A 27,690-nucleotide genomic window follows, 5' to 3' on the forward strand; every position below is an offset into this window, starting at 1 on the left:
CCTAAAATCTCCAGAGAAAACTGTGAGCTTTGTGAAAGTCCAATTACAACAGAAGAATTACAGTCTATTACTACAAAAATGCCATCAAACATAAGTCCCGGTCCAGATGGGTTACCTTAGGAATTCTATGTAACATTTTGGGAAGATTTAAAACACATGTTATTGGAAGTTTTTGTTGACTGTGCCAAAAATAATGAGTTAACTGTTTCTATGAAGCAAGGCTTAATATCTCTCATTCCTAATCCAAGTAAAGATCTTCTTTATCTTGATAATTGGCGACCTATAACTTTGCTTAATTCAGACTACAAAATTCTTGCTGCACTGTATGCTAAAAGATTAAAATTATGCTTAGAAGAAATTATTTCTGTAACGCAAATGGGTTTTATGAAAGGCCGGCACATTTGTAACAATATTCGGCTTCTTCTAGACATTTTAGATTATGCAGATTTATTTGATGAAAAGTCATTGATTTTGCTTTTGGAAAATGTGGGATAAGACAAGGGTGTCCGACTTCACCTTTCTTATTTTTGATAGCTGCTGAACTTCTTAATTTGTTTATTGCTAATTGTGTGAATGTGGAAGGTATTAAGATAGGTGACAATGTTCTAACCATCAGTCAGCTGGCTGATGATACCTGTCTGTTTCTTCAAAATGAACTTCAAGTCCCTATTGTTATAGATGCCTTAAAAATGTTTTGAGTTGCTTCTGGGCTCACTATTATTAAGAATAAGTGTGAAATAATGACTGTACACGATTCTGACATTCTTTTAATAGATGGTATGAAGGTAAAAAAAGTGGTAAAATATCTGGGAATTACAATAAGCAAATCTACAGATGAAAGGATCTCTCAAAACTTTTTGCCAAAAGTTGAAAAATCTAAATCTATTTTTAACTCTTGGTTACAAAGTGACCTTACTGTTATGGGTCATGTTTTGCTTTCTAAGGCAAAAGGTTTATCTAGATTAGTGCATCCAGCTTTGTCTTTATATATTGATCGGAAAACATGTGCAGCTATTGATTCACTCTTATTTAAATTCATTTGGAAAAACAAGACTGAGTATGTAAAGAGGAAAACACTTATTAGACAATACTCAGAGGGTGGTCTTAATGTCTTAGATTTTCAAACTATTAATAGTATATTTGAAATCAATTGGTTAAAACATTGTTTGGTACATAATAATGCCCCTTGGTTTTTTATCCCCAATTCTCTGTTTGATAAATGTGGTGGTTTAAAGTTTTTGCTTTGCTAAAGTTTTCTCCCCACACACATGTATCTTATGGAATAATCAACATGTTGTATTCAAAAATAAGACCCTATTTCTTAAAGATTGGTATGACCAAGGTATTGTGTTTATGAACTTCTAAATGATACTGGGGACCTAGCTACCTATGAAGAATTCATCCAACAAAGAGGATTAGAAAACTCTCGCTCTTTGCATTCCAGAATACTTAAAAGTATACCTACTAAATTGCTATCTCTAATTAAAGCGTCTTTTCTGTATAAACCTTTCTCAGGAATGATTCCTGCACTGTGGCTTGGGTTTTTGAGGAACGTTCTTGGAATAATGCTCATATCAGGAGTGTTTTTACTTCTATTTATAGTCAAAATCCCAATTCCTTTCATTGTTGGAGAGTGATGTTTCCTAACATCAGTAGGAATTTCTGGACTGAATTTAACAGATTTCTTGTTCCCAATAAAGTTAAAGAAGTTCATATTACATTTTTACATAGATACTATCCCTGTAATGAATTCCTTAACTAGTTTAGACTCGATATGTCCCCTTTATGTTCCTTCTGCAAAGAAGAGGTTGAGTCTTTTTCTCATTTATTTTATGGATGCCCCCATTCTACTAACTTTTGGACTCAAATGTCTATTAATTTGGGAGTCTCATAAGGTCCTGGTCACTATTACAGAAGGTATGGTCTTATTTTTGAGTGTTGAATCTAATAATAAGGAAATGAATGATGTGATAAAATTGCTGTGTCTGTTGGGTAAATATCATATTCATAAAGCCAGATTTCTTCAATTTATTCCAAATGAAACTTTGTTTTATGTTGAACTTAAGACTTTTTATGATTCTGTCTGTAAAGTACCTAAAAACAAAAAAGCTTTTAAGACATCCAGCATGTTGAAAAATATTGTGGATCGTACTGCCAGGTAAAATATTGCTGCTGCTGCTATTTTTTTTCCCCTTTCTTATCTAGTGTTTATATAATTTGTTACATTACATGTGTTTTTGTCTGCTTGTTTTTTGGTTTTCTTTTATGGATTTTTTTATTTTTGTCTTAATACTCCCTGTACATCCCTGTTGTTCCATGTTGTTTATATTTTGTCTTTAATATGCTAATAAAGTGTGATAAAAAAAAAAAGAAGTCTTGTCCACCATCTCTCTTGCAGTGGCAATGGACTTGCTCTACAGGTGTAAGCAGTACATACTACCTGCAGACCCACTTCAGCTACAGCCAGGGCTACTTCCTGTCAGTCTCCATGGCAATGGACTTACGCAACACCTTCTTTCTGTTGTTCCCCATATCGAAGGTCTCTCCGAAGGACTCGCCTTCGAAGGCCGCAAAGGCCAGGTCCTTCGAAGGATGCAGCCCCTGAATTGGGACACAGCCACTGGCCCAGGCAGGACCACACCTTAGGACTAACGTGTGAAATCAGTATCGGCTGTGGTCCATCTCGTAAAAAACGTACTTCCTCCCATGACAGGAAGTCCATTGGGTCATGTCACGGGGACTGCAGCGGTCTTCTACAATGTGATGTCATCACTCCTTGCCATAGTGCATAAAAAAGATCATCAAATCCGGAAATGGTAAGATCAACCTCACCTTTATTCACTGTACAACACCACTGTGTAACACAATCAGTTAGAGCAATGACACCTGTCTTGTCACAGTCAGTCATTTTCTGTGGTGCATTTGCGCTGTGGTGTTTTTTGTTTCTGTGCTTGTTGTGCTTTCAGAGGTGCACTGAGAGGCTGGGCGGGGTTTCCCCTCACCAGAGCCGCTGACTCACACACCTGCAGCAGATTGGCAGTCAGCGCCTGCTGATAAGCTCTGGTCTCCACTCTCCCTGCTGCCAGATGATTTGGTCAGTACTGTGTGGTACATGGCGCCTGCTAGTGCTAAATCACTATAGAGTTTTCTCCTGTTTTTCCCTGTTGTTTTTTACCAAGAGATCTAACTTTGTTTGCTCTTTTGCCTTCAGTGTTCCACCTTGTTTCATCTACCAGCAGCTCTGCTTCCAGTTACCCAGCCTTCAGCACCTCTGCAGCCAACAGCCTTGCCCTGAGTTCCCCTGAGCTCCACTCTCCACGCTAACCACCAGCGCCACTGTGAGCTTCCTCTCCTCCTCTTCCTCTCCGGCAAATTCTCCTGCCAGAGCCTTTCACTACTCATACCTGCATACCCACTGTGAAGCATCAATACATTTCCTTACTATTCAACTCCCTGCCTTCTGGGCCCTACTACACCTACGTGTGCGTGCGTGCGTGCGCGTCCGTCCGTCCGTCCAGGGTCTTTGTTGCTGCTCATTTCCCACATCAGGTCATCACAGGAGTTGTTGTAGGTATGGACAGAGCACATAATGCTGCCTTCAAGTTAAAAGTTGGGAAAGAACAGAGAATATATCTTAAGTATTCTTGTTTAACTGATGGCCAAAGCAAGACTTAAAACTGTAATTACAATTAATATGGAAAACACAGATGATATTAATCAGTCATTGATGTCAGTTTTATAGATTCACTGCTCTGTTTGCCACAAGGAAACCCTGCAAATGTCCCCATGTTTTTTTTTTTTGTTTTGTTTTTTGCGTGTTTCTTAGTGCATTAATCTGTTAAAACACCAGACCATTTCTGTTGGTAAAAGAAGCACGATTAAATGTCAGTGACTTTTATCCACAGGGGCACAAAGGCTGGCAGTACATCTAAAAGTATCCCTGACCTCAACTTTATGCAACTGAGGAGCAGGCAACATGATGCTCTGTTTCTCCAAATGCATTGCAGCGCTACCAGAATGCATTGAACTGTTGCTTAAATGACAATTAATCGAAAGCATGCCTCCAATATCTCTAAATTCTCTCATGAAGCAGTGCATTTATCCAGACTGAAAAGTCATCCGTACAACATTTTCTGAAGGTGGATTCCTCACTTTTGAACTGAATGTTTTGGAACTTATTTTGATAAAAATGCAGGTGCCTTCAGTTTACATTCTGATAGGAAAAGAAATGTAAAACCAAGCCCTGCTGTCCTCATAACAAAATGGAGATATAATAAGAAAATGCACTGGTACCTGCAGTTTTCCTTGTACTTGCCTTCGAAAAAAATACTGTTTAAACTGGCTAAAGAGAGACCCTTTTCAGTTAAAGTTAACCAAATGACTTTCCTTTTAAATGCAATTTGCATTAGACTTCTTTCTTTTTTCTTTTTTTTTTACAGAAGACATTGTGACATGTCATAGTAGGAAAAGCACACAATTCCACTTAGCTACCTCAGGGCCTTGATAATGTGTATGTTGGCTCATTGTCACACTGATGGCTCACTGGGACACACAAATAACACAGAGCCACCGTTAGTGTTATTAGTAACACCTGTTCTTTTCCCAATATGAAAAGTAGTCTGCTGTGAAAAACAGCCGATGCCTCATTGCACAAACTGTCATATAGCCGGTCCCAGAGCGCTTTAAACATATTTAAATGAAGTCCATTATGCATTTTTTTCCTCATTACACATAATATATTTTATTTTCTTCTTTTTTGTTCCATCAGTATTTTTGGCAGCATGGCTAATGTCAAGGCAAGGAAGCCCAAAGAATAAGGTGGGGCTATGACATGAGGTTGAAGTAATCTTTAGATAGCCTTAGGTGTCCAACTTTATTAGTTAAAGGGTAACTCCGCCAATTTGAGAAATTAAAGCATGTTTACAGGTCTACATATGTGAAAAGTAGCACAAAGCCTTTGGCTCCAGAGGAAGCTGCATGTAATCTGAAAAAATGCCTCCAGTGATGTCACTCAGTGGCTGTGTTGCATTGTGGGTAATGTCGATGCCAGGTTTTGAAAAGCAGTCAACTGGTCTCATTGCACTTCCATAAAACTGTTGGACTCAGTTTTAAAACAAATGATCAAAATCAATAGTATAGTGAAAATATCACCTTTTTTATTCCACACGTTCTTTTTCCTTTTCTAAACCTGGCGCCTGCATTACCCACAATGCAATTTAGCCATTGAGTGACATCATTGGAGGCATTTTTGGAAATTATAGGAAATAACTGATCCTGTGGGCACGTGACATGAGAGTCTACTGTATTTGGACAGAGCTAAATGCTAACATCAGCATGCAAATAAAAAAAACTAACTAAAATTGGCTCAATTAATGTATTCATTGAAATAAAATTGGGTATGAATTAATTTATAAAATGTGACTTAAATAAATATTTCTACATTAATAAGCCTTTATTTATTTAGCTTTTTTTTAACTCGACTTCTTTTTTACTTTCCAATTCAATTCCATTTTATATATTCATTCATTCATTCATTCATTTTCTTATTTTTTTTCTGTATTATTTCCACAAACTATTCCTAATGAATACGTTTTAAATGTTTTTTCTTTTTAAATGTAAGACTTGATGGAGTAATAAATGCAATGGAAAACTTTATTGGAAAGTTGAATTAATAGAAAATTAAATAAGTAGGCAAATTAAAGCAGGAATATCAATTCATGTCACATTTTACAAATGAATCAATGCCTACATTTTATTTTTGGTGCATTTAATGGACCAAATAAACCAAAGTACTGCTAACTTCAAATTATGAGATATTAATCACAATTATGAGATGGCTATGCATATTTTTCACTTTTTAAGTGAAATTGTTATGTTAGTCTCTGTGGTCTAAAATGATTACATGCCAGGCCAAAATTCTGAGACCTTTAAGCAAACTAAAATCCAAATTAAACTATAAATCAAAATTGTTATTATGACATAGATAGAATCCAAAATACTGTAATAGGTAAAAACGATGTTATAGTAAATCAAAATCATACATATATTTCATATTACTACAAAGTTATTCTGTATTTTGGCACTCCTAACATTTTCGTATTTTTCTGGGTGGAGATGGGCTTCCATAATACATTCTGCCTCTCATCACACATAATTTAGTCCAGTATCATCAAATCAGGTTGTGCAAGGTTTACAGTCTAGGTGTAGAAAGGGGTGTGTATGTTATTGCATTGTAAACAGCCTATAACAGAAGAAATAACAACAGCTTTTTCCTCTCAGGGATCCTGGTGGCAGAATATTTGAGCCGAACTCAGCAGATCTATGATGCTGGCCTGTGTTTCTTACTTGCTCACCTCCCTGCTCCTCCTCTCCCTGGCTCTCTTCCTGTATCTGTGCCTCCAGCTGGTAGGCGTTGATCTCCTATGGAGTGTGGAGAAAGTGCGGTGCTGGTGCCAGAGAGCAGGGTGGGTCAAGGTGGACACCAGCCCCATAGTCAGCTTGTTCAGGAACACTGGGACTCTGTTGGGCCTGGGCCTGGTGCTCCACTATCCTCTACATGTACACATAAACATAGAAGTGTTTGCCTGGCATGCTGAGGGCGCCATCACAGGCTTATCTGTTTAAATGCAACGCTGGTGCTGCTGCAGTTATTTGACTCTGCTTTTAAGCCGCCTGTCCACAGCAGAGCTCTATTCTATCTGCTGGCGTTCTGTAAAAGTGACACAGTGTTTTTCCCCACTGTGTCACTGCAGCACCGGGATACAAGGGGGAGAAGCTGCTGGGAAGCAGGAGTCTTTACTGTTGGATGTGTGAACAGCAGTGCATGTCATATTTTCCACTATTTTCCACTAAAGTTGGTTCAGTTCTGGTCATTAAACATGAGAGATTGTGTCTGTGCTTTTGCTTGGGCTCTTCTCACTGATTTGAAGTGGGCTGGATGCAGTTGGAAGAATTTAATAATATTCGTATTTATTTCTCCGGGTCCACTGTCAATCAAATCTAGACAGACCACACTGACACAGTCCTGATCGAGCAGAGTTTTAAAGTGCAAAATGGAAAATTACATAACTGTAAATGTATCCAAACTTTCAATTTGATCGTTGTATATTTTGTAATGCATTTTTAATGATGTAGAAAAAACACTGAGGTTTGATATTGATTTGGAACTGACAATAAATGATCTGTGTATCTCAGCTGATATAATTTTGAAGATAGAAATGTATTTATTAACATACATACTTATGGAAATGAACCATCATAAGTCTTAATGTATTTAAATTGACTCGTGTTCATCAATTTAACATCCTTCTCAAATTTTAGAGTCTAATATAAGGCCCAGATATTTGACCTCGGAAATGTGTTCAACGTGTTGCCCATTAATCTTGTGATTTAAGTCACTGTTACATAATCTCCCTCTGCCACCTATTACTGAAACATGAATCGTGCTCTTTATCCTTTCTATCCAAACAATAAACAATGCATAGCCTTTAGGTAGCCTCTTGTGTATTAATTTTGAATTGGATTTAAATAAAAGCCCTTTTGTAAAACGCTTCTTTAAAAAAAAAAATGTTTTAACAGTGCTCTTAACTGTTTTGTAATTGTCACTTCAAATTAATTGAATTTACACAGTAGAAATCAATTCAGCAGACTTTGTCATAGCATATATTTTGAAATTGTTCGTGTAAAAATGAATTTTAAAACGTTTTTATTAAGGGGGCATTCTGTAGTTTTGGTGAAGAAATGTTAACGAGAAGAGAAAGATCTTCATTGGCTGTTTTTTTATTTATTTTTTCTGCCTAAACAAACTAAATAAACAAACTCTCTGTGTTTTCATGGCTGAATAAACTGAATAAACAAACTGACCTTAAAGGACAACACAATTTCATATTGTTTCACTTCGTTTATATGTGGCGGACCCTGCCACCTTTCTAGCTTCAAACAGTGTTCTGGGACCTTACTGTCCTCTGAGAGCAGCTTGTTCAGTCACTTTTGGAAAAAGTTTGTATTATTACCTCATTAATATTGTAAATATTAAATTATAAATATTTGAATTTTCTTCTTTCAAAACTACATAGTGCCTCTTTTAGTGCAAATATGACATTGGAAGTAGCTGGTTGCATTGATATTAGCCTTTGCAACTATCTGTGCTAATTATATTAGTTAATTGTTCATTGGATTAGGTATCCATTGATGCTGAAGAGAGAGGATGGAGGCAAATTGAATCCAAAAGGTGTACACTTGATCACAGCCGACATTGTGTACGTGTGCACACACTGCTTTATGAACACTTTTTAGGACATTTTTTGGTACGTTTTAAATGAGATCTTTTTACTGACTCTGCCTCTCTAATGTACTGATTATGATGTTATTGATCAAAACAAATATTGTATTACTTGTGTTCCTGTGTTGGCAATGGCAGATGAAGGCCGTGCTGCAGCCCTGGTCAGTGGTGATGCTGTGTCGCCCTCCAGCGGCCCTCCCTTCCTCCCCTCCCCTCCCCTCCTCTCCTCTCCTCTCCTCCCTTCCCCTATCCCCTATCCCCCTCCCCCTCCTCCCGCGCAGCTCTGCTGTTGTTTTTCATCACCAGCGGAAGTGTCGCTGGTTGTTCCGGACACATGGTGCAGGGTGGGCGTGCCCAGGACGCTGATGTAAACACAAAATACGCCTCATCCCCGTCGGATAAGTCACAGTGGAGCGAATTGGCGAGATTAACCCAAATAGCCGCCGCTGGTCGGGGAAAACGCTCCGTGTCCGTCGTGTGTAATATGCGTTAAGGCGCAGACAGGCGACGCCATGGACTTCTATATCAATCTGAAGGTGAATTTCAGGGGAAATTCCAAAAATTTCCTCCTTTCGGGATCCGAGACCAAGAGCTGGGAGTCGATGGAGGCCATGGTAAGAATGACCGGGCCCGTTCTCAGACAGCGGCGATCACAGCTGACAGTCAGCCTGCTGCTGCTTCCGTCCTGCTTCATACACATTCACTGTTTGGGATTGATGACATTCATGTGGCACAGTGGACTGTTGTGTATCCCTTAAGACGAATAGCCTCCCACCTCCCCATATGCTATTACTGACATGCTATAGACATCCTCTATAGCTTTATCAGCATCATGCAGCTCGTGTCCTGAGACACTCCATCTGTGAGAATGTGACAGACTGACAGCAGCACAGAGACAAGAGTGTCATATAGAGGACAGGGAGGATGTATTCCTTATAGGATTATTATAGTGGTTTGTCGTCATGGAAACACTATTTACCAGCCACACAACTGGTGTGATCAGTTTTCACTCACACATACACCATTTAAAATGATCTCCTCTGGTCTGTTAGCTGGAATCATATCACAGGCTAGCTCAGTGCTATCTTCATCTTAAGTAAATGTATAATATCACACCAAACCAAGTCCAGCATTCAAAGTCTGACTTAGGGAAAAATACTGGAGCAGGGAGACTGCAGCCTCATTCTGCATGATGGACATATTGTGCATCCCCAACTCCCGCTGATGGGTTCTGTACTGCAAGTTGGGCAGCACTTGGTTTTGGCTTGGAGTCTGTTTTCAAACAGGAAACAGTAAGGCACCCAGCTAGTAACAAACAATATGGTATTAGAGCTAAACAGTTCACTCAAATATGTTTAATATTAATATGTTTGTATAAATCTGGAGAAATAGACAGTGAACATGGTTGATATTTGATCAGCACTGCCTTGTTTTTCAGTTTGATCAGAGTTTGGAGATACGCCCCTCACCCGATCCAAGAGAGAGAAGGAGAGAAGGCGCCGCTCTCGCTCGATCCATCTAAACTCTTTGTGTCCGTGGACGCAGGCATACAAAAATGCACAACAACAATCTGTAGTTGATGCAACAATCCTAGAATCTGCCAGATGACGTGTTTTGGTCATTTTGCCAGTCAAAGAGTGGCGGGCTCTGGGTGCAGACAAAATGGAGAGAAGTTTACCATTCTTCATTTACTAGCAACACTGTAGTGAAACACAGCTGTTGAAAATTGGCAAAGTTCCATTTAAAAAAAAAAAGCAACCTTTTTTGTAATCCAAATGAAGATGGCAGGTGAAAAATAACATTTGCACTTGTTCGATTTGTGAACCCAAATCAAACTGAAGTCATTTAAGTTTTATCAGTTCATTTATATATATTAATCTTATTTTCTGTTGTTTTTGTATTTTTACACTCATTAATGAAAGACACATGTCATTTCCAGCTGCCTAGATAAGAATGATATTTAAAAGGCTGAACTCATTTGGTAAAGCTCGGCTGCTTCATGTCTGCTGTGTATTAGTGCACTGCACTGTTTGTCTACAGACCACCTTCATAATACAGAGAAACCATCTAGTTTGTCATGAAGTGTTCACACAATGGACAACAAATACCTGAGGCATGTAGGTACATCCCTAGCCATGATCATGTTAGACGAGTGCTTGGTGTGGAAGGAGGAGGTCAGGCAGACTGTGTTTGTGGACTTGAGTCTGTACTCAATCTGCATCTGTGGCTGCAATTCCAAACCATGTGGCCCATGAGTCACCACGGATAACACATTTCAAGCAGCTGGACTGTTGTTGAGCTGTCACCCAACTGTTGTCTGGATCTCACTCAGTGCTGATTGGTACAGGGTAGGGTTTGACCGACAGGTTTTTTCAAGATTTCAGTTGTTCCGTCCAGGAGACTGATAACCGATATTTGGAACCAATATACATTTGCAGCAAAAATGAAAATCTTAGTGTCAAAATTTAGAATTAACCAGTGATGGAATGTAATTGACTACAAATTACTCAAGTAATTTAGTAGTTGAAGTGCAAATTTGAAGAAATGTACTTGAGTATTTCCATCTTCTGCTACTTTATAATTCCACTCCACTACATTTATTTGATAGTTACTAGCTACTTTGCAAATTCATATTGTTCACTGTTGATAGGCAATTATGTGTGATGTATAACCAATCAGATAGTGTTCTTGGCAGTGTTTGAGTGAGGCCACAGAGTCTACTACAGACAGAGAGGCTGCTACGTTAGAGCCAAAGTAGCACATTTTTAAATTACATTCTTAATAGTAATGTAATGTTGATGATTTAACATTTAAATTAGCATTTAACCTTCAGCTATTGCTGTTGTAACAATGGCAGAAATTACAAAAAAAAAATCAACAACCTTAATCAGTAATGTTCCATATACAGCAAAGCTTACTTTCACATAGCTAACAGCCACCACTAGCTGCTGGCCACACCAGTTCATGCTCGTCTGTAGCAGAAGAGGTGTATTGAGCAACAGTGTGTTGATTGCTTATGAACTTTAGCTACTTTTCACCTGTAAGAAGAAGAATGTTTTATCTTCTCTTAAAACATGACACATTCTGTTGGACCGAGGCAAATATAGCAAGGCAGGGATTTGACCAACTGACTTTTTGGAAATATTACATATTGAAAGTCACTGAGCTCTTCAGTGCAACAGTTTGACTCTAATATATTGTCAATGTAGATTCCATGTCTATATGCTTGGCTTTCAGCTCCTGTTAATGGACAGCAGAGTCCACTAATTATAAAGGATCCTTTTCCACTGCAGGGACTTCTGACCCCTGTATCGTGGGGCTTCACGATACAGGCTTCATTAGCTTTTAATCGGATGTAACTGGAATTTATGTCGGCTTTGCAGCCATCTTGTTTGTTAACACTCCTTTTGTTCATTCCACAGAGTGGGACGTATCATAGCTGTCAGAAATTCCAGACTGTTGCTTATTAGTATGGTCTGAACAATAAGTGAACATGGCATTGTGGGGCATTCCCACTGGTATTTAATTTACAACCACAATGTTTTGGATATACTTAATTAGTCCCACTGACACTTGATTTTTGAGGCTGATGCCGATATTAGGGAGTAATAAATTCCGCAATTTTGCAATGATCACTCAAACACTCGGGGCAAAGATATGTGACAGAGGCCAGATATTTTACTGTTTAACAGTAAAATAAGTTTAAAACTTTATTGTCTCAAAAAACAGCAGTACACTGAAACAGTAACATCATTATCATTATGAATTATCCCAAGCATCTTCTTCTGCTTTATATACTCTAAAAAATAAAAGTTTTCATATCCAAGTATATCAGACAACAACGGCAATATGATCTATCTATGATATGCCAATATTGGCAGATATTATCATACAACCGATATGATAAAACTCAGAGCTCACACGTGTCCTTAACAACTCTGTAAGGACACTCCCCTCCAGTTAGTTAGAACTGAAGAAGCCTCTGGGATGAGAGGTGAAACGTCTTCAAGAAACTGAAACTAGTCCAGTTGCCTACGATGCAGCACCTAGATTTACCATGACCTGGATGACTGAGAACCTTCATCTACAACCGATATAGTTTGGCTCCATTAATTAGTACTATTACTACTGCTACTAAGGGACTGACTTATGTCGGGCAGTACTGAGGCTGGAACAAGGCAGTGGGAGACCCATAATGGCGTTCAGTGTTGATCTACACCAATGAATGAATTGCAATTCTTTATATCTCCACCAAGGAGGAGTTATGTTTTCACCTGTGTCAGTATGATTGTTTGTTGGTTGGTTTGTCAGCAGGATTACACAAGGATGGATGGAGGATGGGTCCTGTGACCAGAATAGACCCTATTAACGTTTGGTTTGGATCCAGATGAAGGGAAGGATCCAAGAACTTTTTCTCAGGTTCTTTAACACTGTTAGATAGGGCATCTTTCAACATTTCCATTCATTTCTCAGGGAAATGCCTTATTCCCTTGATGAAAAAAAATCTGGTGTACTTAGGTGGCTGGGATCTATGAGTGAGTACAATTTGATGCTGATCCTAGATCTGCTGAGTTTAAATTATGGTAAAGCTCTTATGGGTGGTTTAAGATTTAGAGTGATACAAGGCTATCGAGTCTAATATTGGGTTGACTTGATTGAAGTAAAGGAGACTGTTGGGACTTGGAGGAGGTATTCCCTCTACTGAGTGCCATTTTCGAGACTAGTTTCAATCTTATTTTGTGTTCTTTCATCTTCCTCCGTTTGGCTGTGTGTTGTATCCCCATATCAGATGGTAGAGATGTTTGTTGTAGTCATCCTTGTTGCACAATTTGCATTTGATGTCACCTCCTGAGCAGAGCTCAAATGTATTTCCCAGAACCTGTCCACAAAGCAGGCAGAGAGCCATGTCATTGACTGATTATGTTTTTTTTGTTTATTTCCTGCATTGAAATGGTGCTAATAGTGTACCGATGAGCTAAAATGAACCTGGAGCCACTGAGAACTGTGAGGGCAAAAGACCAGAAGACCTGCTTTTCAATCCTTGGCATTGTAAACGGCCAGTGCCAAGAAAAAAGGTGAAATAGGGTCTCTGAGCCCTCCACCTTTGGATTTATGGTCCATCTCTCTTGGTCACAGTGGCCTGGGGGAGTTTATTTCCTGAGTGCTGCTGAGTCACAGATTCCTGACTTCACTTTGAGTTGTTGTTTTACCAATGAGAGAGATGCAAGTGGGCTTGGTGTACAGGCTTAGCGTTATTGTTTTTTCATCTGACACACTTTGCTCAAAGCAACACTTACTGTTTCATCGTCGCAGCACAATGAAGAGAAACAGAGGGCCACAGAAGGAAGAATGTCATCTGGATAAAGCATCCAGCTCTCAGCCAGTAAGGAGCCAGCAGGAGTGTGAACAGAGCCCACTCCCTGAACACAGCTTCCTCTGGCCGAGCAGGGATCAACACGAGCCACTGAGTCCACTGAGTTCCTATATACACAGAGAAACAAACAGTGCTCACTACGTCCCTTGGCATCTGTCACTGAATCCCCCCTCAACACACACACATACACACACACACACACACACACACACACACACACACACACACACACACACACACACACACACACACACATCTTAGTCACTGAGTTCATCCCCATCGAAATGACTGTAAGGTCTGACATTGTATGTCTTATGTCCATATAGGACAGCTGACCCGTCATCCCCTTTCCTCATCAGTCTGTCTGTCTGTCTGTGTGTTTGGTGTACAGGTGAAGCGATCATTTGGCCTTTGCAGTCTACAGCTGACATATTTTGATGAGGAGAATGAGGAGGTGAGACTCTTTCTGTTGTCACTATTGCATTGGATGTTTTCATACTTAATGGACAGGCTGGGCAATATCAGCTAATAGAGCTGTACCAAATGCCTTTTTTTTTTTTTTTTACATTTGACGCTCGATTGAGGTTTTTAAATGAGGCTTTGAATGTCTGCTGTTAACGTTTATGATGTCATCGTCCCCAAAAACAAACTCTTGAACTAAATTCACAATTTAAATAAAGTGATTCATCATCAAGAATCTTAAAACGCTTCCGAACTGTCGATTTGTTCAATGTTTTGATGGAGCCCCGAGCAAATGCAGATACATCTAATGACTTAAGTAATTTGCTACTATAGTGTTAGAGCTGAAATAGATGTTGTGGTATTGTGGTTATACAGTGTAAGTAAGGGATAATGCCTAGTGAGAAACTACTTCCTGATTATGGACACCTCTGAGGATATTATCACTCTTATACCATGGTCACTTGTCAGAAAAACAAAAACTTTTGTTTTAAAAATTGTATGCATTTTGTGATAAAATCTTAAGTTTTCACAAGCCACAACTGTTTCCCTGGCAACACCTGTGGTGTTCATAGAATGATGCATTGAAGGACTACACTCTGTGTTGTAAATAAGATATTTAGATTAGATACAGGCTAATGCAACTCAGAGGCATCTTTCTGTAAACCTGTTAAATTCCCACTTGTTCCAAGCTCTACACCCTCAGTTTACTGTCTGCTGAATATTATGTAGCCTACAAAACCAGGGGGTGTCACGATAGATAAATATGACTAAACATAAAAACCTCTTTCCTTTTCTTCCTCCAGGTGTCCATTAACAGCCAAGGTAAGTAACCATAAACAGTCATAAGACATGGTATGTTGAACAAAACCAGAACAATCTATAAGATTTAGAGTGAGCTGTATATTAATGTTATGTTAATAATTAATGTTCCTGCTTATATTCCAGGGGAATATGAGGAGGCATTGAAGGTAAGCTGATTTGATGTTAAGCTACTATTCACTTTTCCTGTACTGTATATACTAATGGGGAAAAAAGGAGGACATTTAGCTCTGCTCACATTGAATGTTAAAAACATGACAATGTTAATATTGTAATGACTTTTGACCAATTTTCAGACTTAATCGTATGCAAGACCCACATTTTTGAAGCTGTAAAATAATTCAGTCATTCACTTTCTGGTTAGAATCAGTGTAGAAGCAGGCATTTTGGAGTTCTGCTGACACAAACTTGATGGGACCCAAGAAAATATGGGCTACCAGGTTGCGTTTAGGACTGCAGATACCGTTTATTTTCCAATGTCGATTAATCTGTCGATTGTAGATGCAGCACAAACTGGCCACATTTAAGAGGCTGGCTTTGTCATGTTTATAAAGCAGAGTAACTATTAATTGAAAGGATGTTTGCTGCTTTTTCATCTCTACTAGTTAACGTTAGCAAGCCATAGAGTGGACTTAAAATAAGTCACTGCTCCCATCAAAGGCTACCAGCAGCTATCAGGTACTTTTAAGGTGGACTGTTTTCTTGTATGTTACCTCGTGCATGAGCTGATTTTGTAAAACAATCAACAAAACTAAAATTTCAATATGGCAACCTTCTTCCATTTGTTTTTAGTGGCTTTGATTGATGATTCGATCTTCGGGCACTACATAAAATGTATATGAATTTCATTGTTCCGGTGCACTACAGCAGCACTACACCTATGCTCTAATCCTGCAGTGATTCAGAAGAGGACTATTCACACAAAGAATTTTTTTTGTGACGAGAAGAAAAAACTTTGGTTGAGATGTTGATCCAAAAATGGCAGCAGGTAAGACTAACCGGTTAACTTGTTTCCCAGAGTGCAGCGAGGCAGGGGAACCGACTGCACATGAACGTGTACGAGACTCGGGGACAGCCTGCGAGGGTCCCCACCACTAAGGCCAGTGGAACAGAGCCCAAGAGGGGCTTCAGACCCCCACAACACTGCCCCGCTTTGGCCCAGGTAGTCAGCCGCAAAGTCCAGGCTGCGGTGCCAGAACAGGGCATGGTAAGATCATAGCACACTGCAGTTCATATTCTAAACAGCAAAAATAACAAACTGTGCATTTGAATCCCAGATTCAGTAAGATAAAGGCATAATGATTCCTTGGAGAACGTTGTGAGTGCTCTGGTATCAATGATATCACTTCAGCTTATTTTATATAAGTATTAAGCCAACAAAATCTTTAGTTCTAATTATCTTACACACAAAACAAGAGTCAGTAACATAGATACCATAAAAATGTTAATGTTTGGGCTAGGGATGTAACGGTATGAAAATTTCACACCATGCTAATAGTGACCAAAATTATCACGGTTATCGGTATACCGCGGTATTTTTAAAATGTCTTCAAAATGCTGAAAAAACACTGATACACTGATAAATTGAAATAATTTCACCAAGATTTATATTTGAATAGATTTATTATATATTAAAAGGGTTAAGGTATAAGCAGCCTGTTTTTGAAACGCGTCCTGTAATGTCTGCGTTACAGAGGTAGAATGAGATGTACTGGCAGTAGCACTCGATTGGCCAGCAGACCCTCTCTGTGAAAAAAATGAATAGAAAATGTCATTATTAATTATTACTGTCATTGTTACTTAATACTAAGGGTGCAACCAACAGATCACAAAACTCACAATCTAGATCATATCACTTTTGTGAGAAACAGGTTGGATAATCTTTTAGATCAAAACAAAAAGGATTATTGTTAAATTAATTATGAATACTCTATTTTGGCTCTTATCTCTATCTAGACACTTGTTATATTCACCATTTTATATTATTCTTTATATATAGTCTATTCTACAAATAATCCACAAGTATTATATATTTCTGATATTACTTATATATATTGGCTGTCTGTCTCTGTCTGCTTGCTCGTCTGTTGTCAATGGACTCGGTCAATCTGATTGGTCTAACGGCTGCTGAGCCACAGGTAGACGCTGCTCCGGTGAACGGAGCTGAGATGAAAGTCAGTCATCTCAGTCAGTTTGCATTCACTAACTCAGTCCACCCAGTACGTGTTTGTCTCAAATCCTCCTCACTGCAGCTCTGCATCAATATCTGGGGAATTATTAGGTCGACTTTAAAAAGAAAAATCTACAATTAATAAGCGGTTCAGATAACGTGCCAAATCACGGATCAACTTCGTTCAGTTATACCACTATCTGGTCAGTTTACATTAGTGACAACAGCAAATTAGACAGAGAAAACTCGACATACACACACGTCATGCACCCCAGCTTAAGGTTAATTTACCTTGCATTCGCTAAGAGAGCTAACAGTTGAGGGCGATGGTCGTGCAAATAAGTAAGTAAATTGGATGTGTTGATGCCCCTCGCAACAACTTTCTTCTTGCAGCTCCTGCAGATAGGGCTGCCATCGTCGACCAGCTGTCCCTGAGCATTCTTATAATAACCAAAATACGCCCAGACTTCAGATTTGGTTCTCTTTGAAGGCGGAAAAATGCCTTGAGGGCCGCTACTATCACGTCCTCCCTCCGCCATGTCTTCTTCACTACATAACAAGCGCATGTTGCACGCTGCGCCTGCGTAGGGAGACTTGGATTTAGTATCTCGCGAGTTTTCCACACCGTGGTTATCGACCGCGGCAGTTACCATGGTAATTAAAACTTAAACGGTAACCTTCACCGTCGGGAATTTTACCGTGGTTTACCGTGACACTGATAACCGTTACATCCCTAGTTTGGGCACATTGCAGTGTCCTAATATTCATGCTTATGTTGTCATTCTTACCGCGTTTTGCCACGTATTAATTAGAATTAAGATGTCTAGTGTTTTCATTCAACCTGAAGACCTATTAATTGGCATTTTATGGCTCATCCCAGTTCAGTCCTTCAGGTTGAAGGTATTAATTCGTGCAGGTTGTGTCTAGAAAAGCAGAACTGACCAGAGCAAGTCATACTGACGTACGAAAACAGCTTATTTTAATTTTTTGATTTAGCCTTTATTTAACCAGGGTAGTCCCATTGAGATCACAGATCTCTTTTACAAGGGAGACCTGGCCAGGAATTGAAGCAACACAGACTGACAACAGCAAATTAACAGAAAAATCACACTCAAATAATCAGATAAAACATTTGCACTGAGACAATCTGGACTCAGTTGATTTCACCAGAGTTTTAAAGCTGTTCAGTGGGACAATATTCTGAAGTTTATGTTCAGTCTGAAGATTGTTGAATGCAGCAAGGGCCGAAAACCTAAAAGCTTTCGTTCCCAGTTCAGTTCAGACTTTGGAAACACCAAACCAAAAAACGTCAAGAGAACAAAGAATGTGATTTACATATTTCAATTTTAAAACGTAAGAGAAGAAGAAGAGTAAATAAGTAAATACAGAGTTTGCCAACAATGGCTTTGTAAATAAAAACGTACCGGTGACTGCGTTTACCTAAAGCAGACCATTTCACTTTTGATAACACAATGATGAGTAAGAGATTACCAGCATTACCAGCATGTGAAGACAATGAGAAGAGGCGTTTATATACAACACATCTCCAAAATCAATAACAGGCACAAATGTGTAATATGTTGGATATGTGACCTATAAGTCAAGTGGTCATCAATTAAAAACTTCAGGTGTTTAAAATTAGATACTAACTCTGTTTGTTGACCATTCCGTGTAAGAATTTTCTTTGACAATGCAGTTCTTGTTGTTTTTGAAGTGTTAAAGAACAGAAGTTTTGTTTTATCTGCATTTAGGACGAGTAGCAGTTGACAAAGTTGTTCTTGTACTCAATCAAACGCATGCTGAGGAACGCAAAAGCCTTAGCAGGAGTAGGTGCAAAGCAGTAAATAACCGTATCATCAGCTTATAAAAGAAATGTTACGCTTACGAGAGACTTGTAAGAAGAGAGGACTAGTTTTTCTTCCTTGTTGGTTTGTTCTCTCTCTGAGTGACACCATCAGAATTGGTGTTTAGCGACTCTGCAATTGCCAGAGACTTCATACATGTACATTTCTATATTTCTATTCTCCTGAGTGGAGTATTGTAATGTGTCAGTTTATTTTAACAGGTTCTTGGTTAGAACCAGGGGTTTCATTATAAGACTAAGTGTTGAAGTTTTCTGACAGTTGCAATTTGGACTCATACAACACTGATTTCAAAAAAGTTTGGACTCTGTGTAAAACAGAATGCAATCATTTGCAAGCAAACTGTTTACTGATGACAGTTTCACAAAGAGTTCCTGAGCCCATGTAGTAATCTCCTGTATACAATCATGTGCTTGACAAAGTGTTGAACCTCGCCTCATGATACTAATACCTGTTACCAATGAACCTGTTTACCCGTGGAATGTTCCAAGCAGGTGTTTATGGAGAATTTCACAACTTTCACAGTCTTTTGTTGCCCCTGTACAGACTTGTCTGAAACAGGTTGCTGCATCAATTTCAGAGTAGGCTTATATTTACAAAAATCAATGAGTGGATGAGGTTAAACATTAATTATATGGTCTTTGTACTGTTTTCAATTGAGTATATGTCAATATGGATTAACAAATGAGTCAGGGTTATAGACAAGGGTTAAATGGAAATGCAAAAATAACAAAATATATATGTGTTGGTTTAATGTGTAAAGGCAAATAATACATCTAGGTTATGCATGCAAAAATATGATGCCAAAATAAATAAATAGAGATGTCTGCCTTCTCTTGAATCTGCAGGACATAGATCAAACTTTGCTTGTAGCTCTCAAAGCGCTGAAAAAATACATTAAAAAAACACTCAACAGCAATGTCTCTTTTCAGAAGTCATGGCCAGGTTACTCAATATGATCCTTACAGAAAGAAACCTGCATCTACTCATGGACCAGAGGCTTTTGCTCATGACAGTGGGGAATGTAAACATTAATGGCATTCTCCTTGGCTGAGCTGTAACATTAGCTAGCCTAGTTAGCTTAGTTAGCTAGCCTTTTGTCCATGAGTAGATGCAGTAATAAGGTGGAGAGAGTAGTTCATACATAAAGTGCTCACAACAAGGTCTTTTGATTGCCTTGAGTAACCAGGTCATGATTTTTACAGTCAATGCTATTGAATTTTTCAAATATATTTATTTGGCGTTTTAAGTACCATTTAGTGGCATTATATTAGAGGGAAGGCAGACATCTCAACAACTCACATCAAAACAGTCTAGATGGATAAATAGCACTACAGGTTACAGGAAGAATATGGAATTTTGATTTTGGGGAGACCTGTCCCTTTAAATCTTATAAATGTGCATTTTAAAATAGATTAATCCACAATTTGCATGTATTGTATTTGAATTTGAATTTGAATCTGAATCCGTGGAAAGCAGGTTGACAGGTCAGGTGTGCAGCAGGTTCATATGATCAAATCCATCAGAGTAGTTTGAAAGATGATAAAAGTCACATAAAAATTTGACACAAAGTTGCCTCAGCAGTAATTTTATTTCTGCCAGTGTGAATGATATGTGAGCTGGTTGCTGGTGAAATTATAATGCACGCCTGTATGGTCATTTACATTGAAAATAATGTAATACAGATGCTGAAATGTATGTTTTGCTTAATGAATATTTTCTCTCTCTCTGTTGATCAGGTGATCATGAAAGAAGTGAAGGGGACCAAAGAAGAAGACAAGACTCCTCCAGCCTGGTTCACCTCTTACATGGAGAAGGTAAGAACAACCTGATGGAGGTAACACGTGTCTCTGAGCACAAGTTATGTTGTTTTGCTGGAGGGACTGACTGAGACATGGACTGATGAGTAAGCACCAAACAGATGTAACAGAAGCACTAAAACACTTCATCGAATCTCCCCTATTCTTCCTCCCCCCTCTCTCTCCCCCTTTCATCCTTCCAGTTTAAGGACCAGGTGGTTCGCGAGGCGGTGGAGAAGATCTGCCGGGAGTTCTCTGGACAGTGCTGCATCCACAAGCCTCTGGGAGGAGCAGCAGGAGCAGCAGCAGGAGGAGGAGGAGGTAGAGGGGAAGCAGCAGTAGGAGGAGCGGAGGCCCAGCAGGTCCCTGAGGTTTCGTCCTCCACTCTGCCTGGAGCTCCATCCTCCTCCACTCCTCCCTGCTCCTCCTGCAGGGGGCAGACCACTGGAGGAGGTTACCAGTGCAGGTATGTGTATCTGCCACTGACGGCTAATTGATGCAAAATAATCTGAAGTGATGTCACTCTTAACTACGAATAAAAACTTTTTTTCTTTTTGGCTTTAATTTGAATGTTTAGCTCTTCTGCTCAGGTTTTTTTAAGCAGATATTAAAAATGCACATAAAAAACAAGCAGATGGAAAGGCAAATATTGAAACACTTCCTGCGCAAATGTTTTACATTAAAAGTCTCACGGCAGCTCAAGGGCCATAATACATTAGATTGCTGGTGGGCTTTTAATGTGAAACATCTGCAGGAAGTGACAGAAGCTTAACATTGATGTGTTAGCTAGCAAAACTACAAAAAAACTTTGGACAATAAACATATTAGGTGCAATAAGACAAAAGTCATAATTATTGATGAATTCTTTTTATCAACCAATGTTCAGAGACATTGTTGCATGCTGTTCTGGAAGTTACCTGGCTTACTGAGTAATCCTGTTTGGTTTCAGGAAGGCAGCTGTCTGACTGACGGACATTGTATTCAACAACAAAGCTGATATGCTTTGCACTTTCCTATATAGCGGGGTATTTAAAAAGAAACTTTTGAACTTTTGAGGTGTTTGCATTAACTCAACTGAGTGGCATTTTTTTTTACTGCCATGTGAGTTTTTGTATTTTTTTGTTATAATTTCATGTACATTGTCATTTTGATCATATTTTTACAAAGTACTTTGCCAAACTAGATTAGTCCCTCAGGTAGCTTTGGTGTCCCTCAACGTCTTACAGTGTGATTTAATCAGTAGTTTGCATGCTTTCAAAGTTAGCTTCCTCAACACTACTAAAGACAAATCTTCGACATTTTATCACGTTATAAAGTAATATGTTTTGGCAAACATATGTATATGTATATATATATATATATATATATATATATATATATATATATATATATATATATATATGTATGTGTATATATGTATATATATATATATATATATATATATATATATATATATCCAACATGAGCAACATAAGTATTCATTTGTAGTCATGTATGTGTCGACTTGATGAATGAAAGTCCAATTTTCACTATCCTTTTGGCTCTAGTTTGGCCTCCACCAATTCCTTAGAAAACTAGCATAGCACTCAATAGAGCGCATACCTCCGCCAATACCTAACAGGCCCCATTGCATTTTTGACCATTTCCAGAGGTCATACTTGAATGAACTTCTCCAATCCATATCTCAAATTTGGTTAGGCTATAGACAAGACCTTTAATGATGAAAAATTCTTAAAAGCTTGAGTTTCTGGTGAATGGCGTAGTGGTGAATTTCTGGATCAGCCCCTTGCTAGATTTGCAGCAAGAGTTAATGGGGTCTCTTTTGGGCTGAGACCCATCCTCCATCCAAGTTTCATAGACATTTGTAGTTTTAGTGTAATCCTGCTGACAAACAAACCAACAAGCGGGTGAAAATATAACCCCCCCCCTTCGGAGATTAATATCTGACTCTTTATCTTTTAACCTCTTGCTCCAATAAGTTCACCAGCTAGTCTCTAACTAGGTGTTTGGTGCGAAGCAGGTAGTGTGCAGTGGATTTACCTGAAAATGTCCCTAAAAACAGCTACCTGCCTCTGCTGGAAACAACGCTGATGAGAGCAGAGCAGAGAGAGAAAAAATGAGCTAAAACAGGCTGAATCCTCCTTAAAGCTGAGGGTCACTGCAGAGTTGTTGATATTTCTCTGTTGGTTCATCATTACAACATTACAGTGATTTACCATTCTGCAGACAGTCATATTTCTAGTATCACTTAAGTGTAATAATTGCACATCAATGTACATCATGTCTTATTATCATTTTCTGCTGTGAAGGTGTAGTCAGAGACAAAGCTGGACCTGAAAGGCATGTCGGGAAACTGAAATCTACCATCTGAGAGAATGAAAAGAGAGCAGAGAGGGGACTAGGGTGAAGGAACAGTGTTGACACAGCACAGAAATGTTTCTTTTCCTGATATCTGAAACTTAACAATGAGAGTCACTTTCTGTTTACCTGAACATCATGACTCTACGCTCTGCTTTCACTTTTCATGTGTCTCGGCCTCATAGAAACGCAACAAAAAGTCCTCAAGCTCTGTCATTGGACAATGTTGTAGACCCTGAAGGGTTTTAAGTATTTGCTGCCTATTCCACATCATGGTGTCAGTTCTTTAATTGGAATTACCCTTTCTCTCATCTCTCTATCTCTCTCCCATTCATGTTTCACCATTCTGTCTCTCCACCCTCTCTCAATCTTTCTTTTCCCGTCCCCTTTCTCCCTGTCTCTGCTCAGTGTGTGCACCTCCTGTACTCTGTGTGAGCCCTGCAGCTTCTCTCATGATCCCAGTCACAACCTGGTGAGAGCCAGGACTCCCCTGTCAATCCCAGAGCACGGATCACCTGCCCCAGACCACAGCAGGTAGGACAGAATTACTTCTTAACTTTATTAATAGGAAATAGTTTCTACATATGTAGCCATTGTACTATAACATGTTTCATTAGCCTGAACAGCTTACTTTGTCAACAGACCTTGAATTGTTAAAAGTGTTTTGACATGACGTGGACGAGACTATGGAGGGCTGAACCAACAAAATCAGAAAGAACTGAGTGCCTTAGTAAATAAATAAATATCCCATTAAATGCGCTAAAATAATATTGCAGACAAATGTAGATATTAATTAATTTGATGTGACATAAATTTATATTTCTGTTTTAATTTGTCTCCGTATTTATTTTTCCTTGTATTAATTCAGCTATTCTTTTTCTTTAGCATTTAATTCAAATGCTGAAGATAAAGCATGGATACGTTTTTCCAACAAAAAATACATAAGTCATTTTATCCTGGATATATTCTTAAGGTGATAGTAGACTGACTTTGTAATTGTCTTAGTGTGGCTGTTGAAGTTCAGGTCTGAGTCCATGATTACACCGAGGTTTCTGGCTTGGTTTGTAGTTTTCAACATTACAGATTGAAGCTGAGCAGAGACTGTTACATTTACATTTACATTTAGGGCATTTTGCAGACGCTTTTGTCCAAAGCGACTTACAATAAGTACATTTGTCACAAGAAAGAAACCACAACATATCACCGTCGATAAAGTAGAAATGAAAAAATAGAAACAGTTTTCAAGCCCTCATCTGAGCAAAGTAGCTGCTATTTATCAAGGATACCTTAAGTACATAAGTGCTATGATTTAAGTGCTAAGGGTAAGACCATACAAGTGCATTGTTTGTTTTTTTTTTGTTTGTTTGTTTTTTTGGGTTGGGGAGGGAGTCATGCTATGCAGGGTCGAGGTGACATCTGAACAAGTGAGTCTTGAGCCTTTTGCGGAAGATGGCGAGTGACTCTGCTGTCCTGACGTTGGTCGGGAGTTTGTTCCACCACTGGGGCGCCAGAGCAGAGAAGAGTCGCGACTTCGCTGAGCGGCCTTTGTTTGCTCTTAGCGATGCCGGTACCAGCCAGCCAGCTAATGTAGTAGAGCAAAGTGTTCCGTTGTGTTCCGTTGACGGCCATGGTTTTGAATCTGATGCGGGCCGCAACAGGAAGCCAGTGGAGGTCACGGAGGAGGGGGGTCACATGGGAGAATTTGGGTAGATTGAAAACAAGGCGCGCTGCAGCGTTCTGGATACGTTGCAATGGTTTAGTCGCAGAGGCTGGGAATCCAGCCAAGAGCGAGTTGCAGTAGTTCTATAAGTCGTTCTTCCTTGGCTCCAAAAACAATTATTTCAGTCTTATCTTTGTTTAACTGAAGAAAACTCTGACACATCCAATCATTGATTTGTTCAACGCATCTACTCATAGTTTGTATGGGATTATAGTCCCCCTGAGATGGTTGTACATTTGTGTGTCATCTGCATAACTATGGTAACATATTTTGTTGTTTTCCATTATCTGAGCTAGAGGAAGCATGTAAATGTTGAATAGCAGAGGCCCCATAATGGAGCCCTGGGGTACACCGCGTGTCATTTTCATCCGCTCAGATGTGTAATTACCAATAGACACAAAGTAGTCTCTATCATTTAGATAGGATTTAAACCAATTTAGTGCTGTACCAGAGAGTCCCACCCATTTTTCCAGTCGGTCCAGTAGTACTGTATATTGTGGTTGACCGTGTCAAACGCAGCACTGAGATCCAGTAATACTAGGACTGAAATTTTGCCATTGTCTGTATTTAAATGAATGTCATTGAGGACCTTGACTAGAGCAGTCTCAGTGCTGTGATGTAGTCGAAATCCTGATTGGAAGACAAACAGCCGTTTATTATTGAGTAATTGTTCAGCTGTTGAAAAACAGCTTTTTCAATGATTTTACTTAAAATTGGGAGGTTTGATGTGGGCCTATAATTATTCATTACTGATGTGTCTAGATTGTTCTTCTTCAGGAGTGGTTTAATAACTGCAGTTTTCATGGCTTGGGGAAGACACCTGAGAGAAGAGACATGTTGACAAGCTGTAGCAGATCTGGAGTCATGCAGTCTGAAACTTTTTTGAAGAACCCTGCTGGTAAAATATCAAGACAACAGGAGGAAGATTTCAAATGTCGTATTATCTCTTGCAGGCGTCATTGATTGGATCAAATTGTGCCATGGTGTTAGAATTGGTTTTAGGTGGACACATGGACAACACACCTCCTGTACCTGGTACGGTGGCACTGACTGCTTGTCTAATTTTCTGAATTTTGTCAGTGAAGAAGGATGCAAATTCATTACAGGTCCTAGTAGATAGATGTTCAGAGGCTACTGGCACAGGAGGGTTTGTTAGCCTGTCGACAGTAGCAAACAGGGCACGTGCATTATTATTGTTTTTGGTGATAATGTCTGAGAAGAAGGACTGCCTTGACTTTTTCAGTTCTAAATTAAAAATGTAAAGTCTCTCTTTATAAATGTCAAAATGAACCTGGAGATTTTTTTTTCACCACCTGTGCTCAGCTTTTCCACATTCCTTTTTATCCATTTTGACCAGCGTGGCATTTCTCCAAGGAGATTTTTTGTTACTCGAGACCACCTTCACTTTAGTGGGTGCAATGGCATCAATAACATTTGTAACTTTAGAACTGAAATGATCTACAAGGTCATTGACAGAGAACCTGGAGAGGGGAGGTGTGGAAGAGAAAGCCTCAATGAATATGTCTCTGGTGTTTTCAGTGATGTAACGCTTTGAGACAACCTCAGTTTGAACATTAGTGTACACAGATATATCACTCTCAAAGATAATTGCGCTTCTCAACCAGCTGGCGGTTAGTAATGAGTCCAAACTACCTAGTGTTGCTTTAAGATAGTGTTTGATGATAAAATCATGTGTTAGAAACGATTTTCCTGCCAGAGACCTGACGTTTAATAGAGCTAAATTTAGAGAGTCAACTGTGCAATTTTTTGCAACAGTTTGTGGCTGTCGAGGAATGGGAGCTAAATTTAATAGATTGGCAGATTTATTTAGGCACTTCCTGTTTCTCAGCAAATTCACCATTTTTCTATTACCTGTAAACACAGGAATTGAGGAAGCTACCTGAACTCCAAGGGGCCCCAGCTTTTCTGGGGGGAAGACATTAATGATATCAACTTTGTAGCCTGGACCCGGCACATATCAGTTAGAGTTAGTTGTATTTTCTACATGGACAGGATCACAGGACGTGATGACATTTCGGTGATGGTTGTCTCAAGCGTGCCGGTGGGATGGGGGCTGGGTGGTGAGAGAGATTTAGGGGAGAGAATATGGGATTTGGACGTGGTGTGAGTTTGATTCCAGCACTGACAAGCTCTTTCATCTCTTTCGTGAAATCCAGGAGGGGGAGAGGCTTACTGGAGAGGGCGGAGAGTTGGGTGGGGTTTGGGGTGGTGGAGAGTGGAAATTCCCTCCCGCTGAGACTGGAGGGCACTCCTCTTTGGGGGGCGATGATGGCAGCGGTGAAGACTCCTCCTCCTGGCACAGCTGTCTTCTCTGTTTGAAGCTAACACTAAATATGAGTGAAGGTTTACACAAAAATCCTGCTTTAATGTATAAAAATGGGAAATTTAAGTTTTGTTTTATAGGATGTGAAAATTGTGATTGCACAGAGTAAAATATGTTGGAGGTTAACAATCTTACTCCTGATTTGTTAAGGGAAAATCCATCTGCCTTAAAGAGGTGTCTGCGTTCCCAGATTTTGAATTGTTAAAATTGTCAATAAAGTTCACTGATTGAGAGGCACATGTAGCTTTGAGCCTTTTTTTCAACATCAACAACCTGCTGAATCTCTCATCACCTCTTCCAACAGTCGGTAGAGGACCGCTGACAAACACCACAGTATCGAGAGATCTGACTTTGCTCAGATCAATAAAGTCACATAAGCAGTATGATTCACAGCCTGGGGTTCATAGTTGCGTATGCTAAAATTCGACTGAAAGGTTATATTTCAAATTGTTGTGGAGGAATTGTTCAGATTCTTTACTTAAGTAGCAATACTGTAAGTTA

The 27,690-nt window shown here is 39.2% G+C and overlaps 1 protein-coding gene across 2 annotated transcripts in view; it reads left to right on the forward strand.

Moving 5' to 3' along the window:
* Positions 1 to 8,677: 8,677 nt before the first annotated feature.
* Positions 8,678 to 27,690, forward strand: part of nbr1b (NBR1 autophagy cargo receptor b) — a 66,488-nt gene continuing 47,475 nt past the window's right edge. For both annotated transcript variants that reach the window (XM_073493928.1, XM_073493930.1), the window contains exons 1-8: positions 8,678 to 8,895; positions 14,047 to 14,109; positions 14,921 to 14,939; positions 15,063 to 15,085; positions 15,955 to 16,143; positions 20,708 to 20,785; positions 20,971 to 21,233; positions 23,534 to 23,659. In XM_073493928.1, coding sequence (XP_073350029.1) covers positions 8,794 to 8,895; positions 14,047 to 14,109; positions 14,921 to 14,939; positions 15,063 to 15,085; positions 15,955 to 16,143; positions 20,708 to 20,785; positions 20,971 to 21,233; positions 23,534 to 23,659 — 863 coding nt within the window. In that variant the 5' untranslated portion in view covers positions 8,678 to 8,793. The remainder of the gene's footprint in view (positions 8,896 to 14,046; positions 14,110 to 14,920; positions 14,940 to 15,062; positions 15,086 to 15,954; positions 16,144 to 20,707; positions 20,786 to 20,970; positions 21,234 to 23,533; positions 23,660 to 27,690) is intronic.

Source organism: Pagrus major, chromosome 23 (genome assembly GCF_040436345.1).
Source record: "Pagrus major chromosome 23, Pma_NU_1.0".
Lineage (NCBI taxonomy): Eukaryota > Metazoa > Chordata > Actinopteri > Spariformes > Sparidae > Pagrus > Pagrus major.